General features: G+C 45.6%; 1 protein-coding gene across 1 annotated transcript; it reads right to left on the reverse strand.

The window, feature by feature from the left end:
- Window positions 1-4,530: 4,530 nt before the first annotated feature.
- bmp15 (bone morphogenetic protein 15) lies at window positions 4,531-6,439 on the reverse strand. The gene is made up of 2 exons (XM_024141279.2): window positions 5,954-6,439; window positions 4,531-5,518 (listed from the first exon to the last, which is right to left on the reverse strand). Exons 1-2 carry the CDS (start codon window positions 6,324-6,326, stop codon window positions 4,560-4,562), a joined length of 1,332 nt encoding a protein of 443 aa, XP_023997047.1. The 5' UTR covers window positions 6,327-6,439; the 3' UTR covers window positions 4,531-4,559.
- Window positions 6,440-10,198: the final 3,759 nt, after the last annotated feature.

The following is a 10,198-nucleotide window of genomic DNA, read 5'->3' on the forward strand; positions in this document are numbered from 1 at the left end:
TTGATAATTTCCCGTTTGAGTCCATAAGGAGTACAATCTGTGGCTTGTGTATGTCCTCAGTGGGTGTGGGGGGGTTGTCAGGTAGGCTATCGGGTGCCTGACAGGGGGGGGGGGGTGCTCAGAGGCGGTGGGATCCCCTGGGATTGGGGCTCTTCATTTGTCTGTCCTGCTGTGATGTCGAGGCCATGGTCAGGGACTGGGGTAGACTGTTCGGATGTGGTGTCAAGACTTTTATAGGGGGCTGAGGTGGGCTGTTCTGCTGGGTTCTCTGCAGGAGTGGCCCCCTCTCTAGTGGGTTGTTCTCTGTCACACGCCATCCCCCTCACCTCCTCCAGGAGTCTGATCCTCTCCTCTAGTGCGCTGTTCTTCTCCTGCTCCGTCTCCTGTTGAAGTTGTCTCACTACAGTCAGAGTGCAGATATGTCTCTCTCCACCTCAAGCTCTCCGGGTCTGGTTGAGGGAGTGTTGTTGAGCTGGATGATTTTTGTGCTGACTGGAGTGTGTTCACTCCTGTTCAGCTCCCCTGTCTCTCTCTCTCTCCGTCTCTCCCTCTCGCTCCGTCTCTCTCTCATTCTCTCGACTCATCTCTCTCTCTCCCTCTCGCTCTGTCTCTCTCTCATTCTCTCGACCCATCTCTCTCTCTCTTTCTCTCGCAACGTCTCTCTCTCACTCTCGACCCATCTCTCTCTCTCTTTCTCTCGCACCGTCTCTCTCTCATTCTCCTCGCACCGTCTCTCTCTCTTCCCTCTCTCGACTCATCTCTCTCTCTCTCGCTCTGTCTCTCTCTCATTCTCTCGACCCATCTCTCTCTCTCTTTCTCTCGCACCGTCTCTCTCTCATTCCTCGACCCATCTCTCTCTCTCTTTCTCTCGCACCGTCCTCTCTCTCATTCTCGACTCATCTCTCTCTCTCTCCCTCTCGCTCTGTCTCTCTCTCTGTCTCTCTCACTCTTTCTCGCTCTCTTGGTGCTACAGGGATGTAATTGACCTTTGCTGTGTTATTTGTTTAGGAGTTTTGTCAGACTCCCTCCCAGCTGACTGTCTGCAGGGTCGATTCAAGAGTCATCAGCAGGCAGCAGGCAGGCAAAGCACTGTTGTCATTGGGTGCGTTTCAGGTCGTCTTTACTGCAGTCGCACTGTGCAGATTACATATAATCGGATTATATCACACACGCAAGTAAATTCTGATATCTCAGGAACCACGTGTACATGAGAATCTTCTGAGATAAGCAGCGAGATGTAAAAAAAAAAAATTACAACTGAAACTAATTCACTGTTGTAAACTCCCAGTCTCTGACACGAGCCAAAATAAAAGATTCTTCTAGAAGAGCTAGAAAGAACTAGCCAGGACTGGGCTGGAGATGACCAGGACTGGGCTGGAGAGAAATTGCAGGGAGTGGAATGATAGCACAAACAGACCGGTACTCAGGCTAACTAAAAAGCTCAATGGAAATTGTACACAGAAATAAGGTTTTTAGTCCAGGACTTAATTTGTGTCCGGGAACCTGTCCCATACTTGTTAATTAGTCATAATCCGTTCCCGGTGATTCTACTGATATAAAACGTGTATTTTTTTAAGACAGGGGTCTGCAGATGTACTAAAGGGGGTCCAAGGCCAGATACATAAAAAAATGTTATATGACTAACAACAGATTCAAATAATTTTGGCCAAGGGATAGTGGAATAAGTTTAGAAGGTGTAATACAATATTAACCCATGGGCCTGGGTGGCTCACAGGGATATTGGTATCCACAGCCCTCCACCAATTATACATTTTTAACTCAATACTTTTTGTATTGTGTATGTGTAGAGTTGCAGGAAATGAGCTTGATAACTGCAAAAATGTTCTCTCTGATGCTAAGAGATGGACTTTAAAAAAAAAAAGGTTCCTTCCCAGAGCCCAAGACTTGGTTCATCCGGCCAAAGTCAGTGAAACCAGGAACAGCCATGTTCCAAATATACACGGTTCTTTTAACATATAGCAGTTCTCATTTCACTTTTAGAGTACCAAGGTCTATTTAAGAACCAATCTTGTCATTCTATACCAGACAGTACTGCTACAAGCTCAACCCCCTGGCCTATAGCAGTTGAGCTGTGTGGGAGAGAAGTGGTGAAACCCTGGTTTAAATGACAGTAACAGCACCCTCTGTGGGTGAAAGGCATCTACTGCAGGTCAAAGACAGCAACAGCACATAAATACACTGAGTGTACAAAACATTAGGAACACCTGCTCTTTCCATGACATAGACTGACCAGGTGAAAGCTATGATCCCTTATTGGTGTCACCTGTTAAATCCACTTCAATCAGTGCAGATAAAGAGACAGATTAAAGGCTTTTTAAGCGTTGAGACATGGATTGTGTGTATGTGCCATTCCCAAGGTGAATGGGCAAGAGGAAAAATTTAAGTGCCTTTGAACATGGCATGGTTGTACGTGCCAAGCACACCGGTTTAAGTGTGTCAAGAACTGCAACGCTGCTGGGTTTTTCCCCCACGCAACAGTTTCCCGTGTGTACCAAGAATGGTCCACCACCAAAAAAACAAACAAGGAACTTGACACAAAGCATTGGAGTCAACATGGACCAGCATCCCTGTGGAACGCTTTCCACACCTTGCAGAGTCCATGTCCCAACGACTTGAGGCTGTTCTGAGGGCAGAAAGGGGGTGCATCTCAATACTAGGAAGATGTTCCTAATGTCTGGTATACTCAGGCTACAATGCCAAATTCAAAAAATAGAAATGCACCCAAATAAAATTGTGAACCAACCAACCCTAAACTTAGGCTCTACATTACAGCCCCATCAACCCTTAATATAATACTGTCCATTTTGTCCACTCCAGCATGCAACATGATGGAGAACCCTGAACTACATAACAGAGTAACATGGTAAAGACATGAATATAAACAGTTGGTTTTATCAGACACAGATTGAGTCTAGTTCTGGACTAAATAAGCATGTTAAAATGGATAGTCACCATTCAAAATGCTTCTTTGTCCAATAGGCTAAATTCTGTGTCCAAAAAACAGACCGAAAACTTTAAAAAAAAATACTTCTCACATTAGAACACAAAAACGTAAAAAATAAATTCTACACAAGTCATGCACGGCTAACTAGTGACGTCCAATTCAACATTAGGGGCACTATCATCCAACTATAGTTCAGAAACAAAACCAATGTCAAATCAGATTTTTACAAAATATTCATTTTATTATTTATTTTCATTCATTATAATAAAACGTCACATTAATTTCAGTGCGAGACTTTTAGCTAAACATTCATAAGACACACTTCTGAAAAATACTCAGACACATTGCACTTTTCCCGTTTAGTTTTTTCCCTGAGATACGCTATTGACAGTGATACTGCACTAGTTCTTATCCTCCCTCCTGCTCCCGCCATTTTCTGTTTGGGAAGGCCACACCCTCAGCCCAGAAATATTAGAAAAATCTGTGGTTTTGTAAAGAAGCAGTAAACTCCAAGGTTACGTCCAAAATAGCACCCTATTCCTTATGTAGTGCACTACTACCCTATTGGTCCTGGTCAAAAGTAGTGCACAACATGGATAATGGTGCCATTTGGAAAACACTTCAAGTCTAGCAAGACTCCATCGAGTCCTTAATAGCTCACTATAAAGGCGCACTGAAAAAGGACGGCGACCATTTTTTTTTATTTTAAAATGCTTTTTTAAATTATTTGTATTTAATTTTAGGGCAGACACCCAAACTGTTAGAGGGGCCCAACATGCCAACAACACAAAGTGTGTGGATCCAAATATGTACATATCTTACGAAGCTTAGTCTCTGGCCAATCACGTTGTGTGTTCCATCACTCACTCGGCCAATCAGGTTATGGGTTCCATCACTCACTTCCTGTGTCCAGATGTCAAGCATTGATAACAAGATTTTAAAAAGAAAAAGACCAGAAAAAAACAAACACAAACAAACACCAATTGGTTCAAGCAGAACGCCAGGATTGACCCTCCTGTACACCCATCAACATATCCGTARAGACCATAATTTCATCATCATCACATGACCATTGGCACATTAGACTTCACTACCCACAGAGCTTTATGGTGGTGTGACCTGGGGTCTTAAGTTGTTCTCTCTACCCTCCAGAAAGTTCCAAGCGGAGCCCCTTCAGTCCCATACGATTAATTTACTGGTCCAGTGATTCTAATATAAACCTGTACACAGAGCATGTTAAAGAAGGCAACAAGCTATTTGGTTTTTGTGGAACCCCCTCCAAGCTACCCCACCCTCTACTCTCTTCCTCCGTCTTTTCCCCTCCTCTCCTCCAAAAGGTTCAGTGTGATATGGGGCAGCTGAAGCCAGTGGTGAGTGTGAGGGAGGGAGGGAGGGAGACGGATCTAGCAAACTCACGGTTGGGAGGGACAGCTTAGTGAAAGGTAAGCTAAGCCCCAGTCTCTACCGAGTAATGAAGATGGGGACCGGCCTCCCCCTGACTACCTCCCCTCCCCACCCAAATGTCTTTAACTAGCAGCAAGTGTGTAAGGGAGGGGGGTCCACACTCCTAACGTCCTCCCCCCCCCCCCCCCCACTACCGACAGGTGCAGGACTCAGCTATCATGTCGGGGATCTCCTTATAATCCACTGTCTTGTTGTCATCCAGCAGCATCAGCACACTGATGGGCTTGTACTTATACGGCACGCAGGACAGCGATGGCACCTCGTCCATCCCCTTCCCTTTAATCAGGTTCTGCATGATGGCATGGCTGGACGGGTTGAGGCCGTAGTGGAGGATTCTGGGGCAGTCTCCTTTACAGTAGCCAGGGTTGTACTGGTGTGGGGCGAGGTATTTGACCAGGCCTAACGCGGCAAAGGTGACCCGGTAGGAGTGGAGTTTGCACTGGTTCTTGGGCGAGGGTTTCTTGTGTTTTCGGTAGTTGGGGATGTCGGACACGATGCTACCTGGGGGATTAGGGCCGTTGGAGCGACGGAGTCGAGGGGAGGAGAGGTGGTGAGGCTCCGGAGTCAGACGCCCCAAACTGGACCCCCCAGTTCGGGTCGCCGCCCTCCACTCTCTGGTTTCTTCCTCTTCATTGAGGAAGAGGAGGAGAGCGGGGGCGTTGAAGTGATTGGCAGAGGCTGCCCTTCTCCCCCTCATGCGTCCCCCTCGGATCCTCCACAGGCTGCCCAAGGCCTCGCTCCTCCAATGTCCAGGATCCAAGCACCAATACTGGGCCATGAGAGTCAGGCTACTGCCCTGCTTTGGCCTTCCCTGGGTCAGCGTTACTACCTGTGTGGTGAGGTGCTCTGTGATGTCAGTTTCTGTCCACTGCTGATGCGGCTCCAGGGTGACTAGGCACCCCAGACCTCCAGGGGGGCTTGTCCAGCTATCATTCCCCAGAGAGGTGACTCTGGCCCTGCAGCGGAGAGGGGAGGGGTGGGGCGTCTTGGATGTACTAGAGGGACGGAGGTGGACAAAGGAGGCTCTCACTAGCTGTTCCAGGGAGAGGGACTGGAGGTCGTACTCCACTGTGTAGGTGTAGCGCAGGACTGGAGGAGGGAGGGGGAGAGAGAAGGTGCAGAGAGAGGACAGGAGGGAGAAAAATGTGTATAGTGAGAGAGAGAGAGAGGMTTGAGGGTGAGAAAGGATGTAAAAAAAAAACAGGGAGAGATGACAATGGTAGGCGTCAATATCTTCATCTCACCTTTGACCTGATACAGTTCTAAATTGAAACGGTCAGGCTTAACCATAACAACAAACAGTTACAAAGGCAAAAGGTAACCTAGACTATATTCTACACCATAGCACCTACCCAATACCCATCATAACCTATAGCCTAAATAACGGTTTATAAATTGTTATTATGACAGACAATGAACAATAGTTGTACAACAGGCCCTTACCACTGTACTTTCATATAATCAGATAGACAAAACCTGTAGGATGATAACCGCTTGTTATCTTACGCACTGTGTGCGTCTCACCTGAAGACGCTGTGAGAGACCACACCTGGGTGGTGTTGGGTCTCAGCAGACGCGCTGTGTTCGACCCGAACAGCCGATGCTGTTTAGGCCTCCCATCCGGGTCGGCCGCGCTCTTATACAAACTTAACATATATTGCAAGTTCTGGTCGGCCTTCTGTGCTTCTGTTAGCTGCGTGTGAAGCGGCTCCTGCTGGCTTTTCTGACTAGTGCTATGGTGATTTCGGCGACATCTCCCACCGAGTTGTGATTGTGACGAAGCAGAGGGATTGGTAGGAATGTTGGCCATTTTCCCGTCCGCTCGGGTAAACGTAGAACACAAGAAAAACACGAAAAAGGACAGGATACATGTGTTGTTACGGTGGGTAGCCTTCATGTTCGACCTAGCACCGGTGCAAGCCCGAGTTACTGCCACCAGAAGGATGGAATCAAAAGGTGTGATTTCTTACCGAGGACAAGGTGAGACGCGCGCTCACCTGACAAACAACCGACCATTTTCGGTCATCACTAGTTACCACAGCGCCACAAACCACGCCCATTTCTACAAATTATATTCTTAAAATATGTTTTTAAACCTAACCTTAACCACACTGCTAACCGTGTGCCTAACCTTAAACTAAATCATTTTTGTTTATATGAATTTTTACGATATGACTTTGTGGCTGTGGAAAACACCACGGTCTGTTTGACCCCCAAATTGACCCCTCTCGTAAGGTGTGGACGACAGGTGTGACGCAAAGGCGCAATGGTCACGCCCTGATGAAAGCTGAAACGCGAAATAGTCCAGACTCATAGAGATAGTTAGAGGACTCAACATGGATATAAACTATTTTAACATGGACAGTGACATTAAAGACATGCTCTGGAACTTTGGCAACTACTAAGTATTTTTTTAAACTTCCTGCTTTGAGCTGAATGTGTCAATGTGTAGTTCATACACACATAATCTATGAGCAGAATTACTGTTTTAACCTCAATTAGCCTCGAAATCCCTAGTTTGAAAGCGACTGTTTTTCTGGAAGCTGTGCTGCTTCATTTCCCCTACATTTTCTTCCAACATGGGCCAGCCCCTTAGCAATTTGAGTTCAACCAATGAGCTTCAGCTCCTCACCATATGAGTGACAGCTAGAACGATGCACATGATGCACCAACAGCAGCGCGAGAGAGAGAGAGAGAGCAATGACGTGGTGCATATCTTAACATTTGTGACTTAGTACGCAATTTTTGGGGATGCACTTTTGGCTTGCGAGCTCTGCTTTTCAGAACTACTGGCTAAAAAGTATACAAAAGTACCAGAGAATCTCTTTAAGGGKTTCCACAATTTTAAAGTAATCAACTGGTTGGCGATTCCTCTGGGTTGGGAGAGATCAGCCAATCGGTGAATCCCAAACCACCCCRTCGCCACTACCAACTCACTCAGAGGGTTCTTAGTTGTCAAGGGGTGACTTCCYGAGAGTGGCGAGGGGATCAATAAACCCATCAACTCCTGTACACTAGTGACTTAAATTAATTAATGTTCCACTTTTAAATAATAAAACTGGTATGAAATTCAAATGAACAAATAAAAGTTTTACACTTCAGTAACAGTTAAACATTTAATTTGGGAGGTATTTAATCTGTTATTTCACGTGTCAAGTCTCGAAATCAGACACAAACAAATGCATGTGGCTTATAATTAGACACGCCTCTCCATTCTTTTGTATGAAATTGCACAAACTCCCAACATATCGCAGTGCGTGTCGTGATAGCACATCGCTCTGAAGCCTGCAGCCTTGCAGARGCTATCTGAGGGTCTTATTAGCCCCTACACCCTCCATCATTTTCACATTGGGACACTTCTGCAAATGGCGGAAGCATGCTTGAACACACAAATGGAGGGCAGAGGGGCAAGGGAAAGGGGAAGAGGGTGATTTGGGATTCAGCCATAGATACGACAGAGAGGAACAGGCGGAGCAAGAGGATTTACTCCGCCAAAAATCTGGCCGTGTGAGATAAGCCCATTTTTGTATGGAGGTCTATGAGAGAGTGTCGAATTACGTGAGGTTTACTCGATTGAACATACGTTTTGTRATGTTTAGGCTGTTACAAATGTACTGATATAAGTGGATGCACGTGGAATTCCGTCAACTTTGAGAAAAACAACTTAGTTGCGTCTGTTGTTCACATGCGTATCTGCCCTGTCCTTGTCTTGAATGGTCCCACATGATCTCACTTTCCTTCAATCATTGAGGACAAGCATTTCCATTGTTAGAGCGGTCACTCTGCTATATTGTCAATATAATAGATAATCTTTGGATACAAGCATTGTCTTCTTCTTAAAATAGGGTGCTATGGTGTGAAAATGGCTTTAAGCTATATCATCGCCATCTAGTGGCCACAATAAGTGAATGACACACAAGATTTGGGTTCAGGACTCCAGCACTGCATGTGGAGGTAAATCACCAATATTAGCTTTACACTTTTTTCAAACATAAAAGAAGAAGAAAATTTGAGCTAAAATGGAGATAGCCTCATGGAGCTGCAAATATTGTCACAGACACCGTAATGGCACAGATACAAAGATAAGAGCTCTTTCCATCTCTATGCCTACACCCCAGGGGTGTGTTCAGTTCGATTAAACGTTTGATTAAATGTTCGCTATTACAAAGATAAGAGCTCTTTCCATCTCTATACCTACAGTCGTGGCCAAAAGTTTTGAGAATGACACAAATATTAAGTTTCACAAAGTCTGCTGCCTCAGTTTGTATGATGGCAATTTGCATATACTCCAGAATGTTATGAAGAGTGATCAGATGAATTGCAATTAATTGCAAAGTCCCTCTTTGCCATGCAAATGAACTGAATCCCCAAAAACATTTCCACTGCATTTCAGCCCTGCCACAAAGGACCAGCTGACATCATGTCAGTGATTCTCTCGTTAACACAGGCGTGAGTGTTGACGAGGACAATCCTGGAGATCACTCTGTCATGCTGATTGAGTTCGAATAACAGACTGGAAGCTTCAAAAGGAGGGTGGTGCTTGGAATCATTGTTCTTCCTTGCCAACAATGGTTACCTACAAGGAAACACGTGCCGTCATCATTGCTTTGCACAAAAAGGTCTTCACAGGAAGGATATTGCTGCCAGTAAGATTGCACCTAAATCAACCATTTATCGGATCATCAAGAACTTCAAGGAGAGCGGTTCAATTGTTGTGAAGAAGGCTTCAGGGCACCAAGAAAGTCCAGCAAGCGCCAGGGCCGTCTCCTAAGTTGATTCAGCTGCAGGATCGGGGCACCACCAGTGAAGATTTGCTCGGAATGGCAGCAGGCAGGTGTAAGTGCATCTGCATGGACAGTGAGGCGAAGACTTTTGGAGGATGGCCTGGTGTCAAGAAGGGCAGCAAAGAAGCCACTTCTCCCATCAGGGCACGACTGATATTCTGCAAAAGGTACAGGGATTGGACTGCTGAGGACTGGGTAAAGTCATTTTCTCTGATGAATCCCTTTCCGATTGTTTGGGGCATCTGGAAAAAAGCTTCTCCAGAGAAGACAAGGTAAGCGCTACTATCAGTCCTGTGTCATGCCAACAGTAAAGCATCCTGAGACCATTCATGTGTGGGGTGCTTCTCATCCAAGGGAGAGGGCTCACTCACAATGTTTCCTAAGAACACAGCCATGAAAAAGAATGGTACCAACACATCCTCCGAGAGCAGCTTCTCCAACCATCCAGGAACAGTTTGGTGACGAACAATGCATTTTCCAGCATGATGGAGCACCTTGCCATAAGGCAAAAGTGATAACTAAGTGGCTCGGGGAACAAAACATCGATATTTTGGTCCATGGCCAGGAAACTCCCCAGATCTTAATCCCATTGAGACTTGTGGTCAGTCCTCAAGAGGCGGGTGGACAAACAAAACCCACAAATTCTGACCAACTCCAAGCATTGATTATGCAAGAATGGCTGCCATGAGTCAGGATGTGGCCCAGAAGTTAATTGACAGCATGCCAGGGCAGATTGCAGAGGTCTTGAAAAAGAAGGGTCAACACTGCAAATATTGACTCTTTGCATCAACTTCATGTAATGTCAATAAAAGCCTTTGACACTTATGAAATGCTTGTAATTATACTCCAGTGTTCCATAGTACATCTGACAAAAATATCTAAAGACACCGAAGCAGCAAACTTTGTGGAAATTAATATTTGTGTCATTCTCAAAACTTTTGCCATGACTGTACACCCAGTGGTGGGTTCAGTTCGATTAAACATT

The sequence above is a fragment of the Salvelinus sp. IW2-2015 genome, unplaced genomic scaffold, assembly GCF_002910315.2.
Source record: "Salvelinus sp. IW2-2015 unplaced genomic scaffold, ASM291031v2 Un_scaffold2476, whole genome shotgun sequence".
NCBI classification, from domain to species: domain Eukaryota; kingdom Metazoa; phylum Chordata; class Actinopteri; order Salmoniformes; family Salmonidae; genus Salvelinus; species Salvelinus sp. IW2-2015.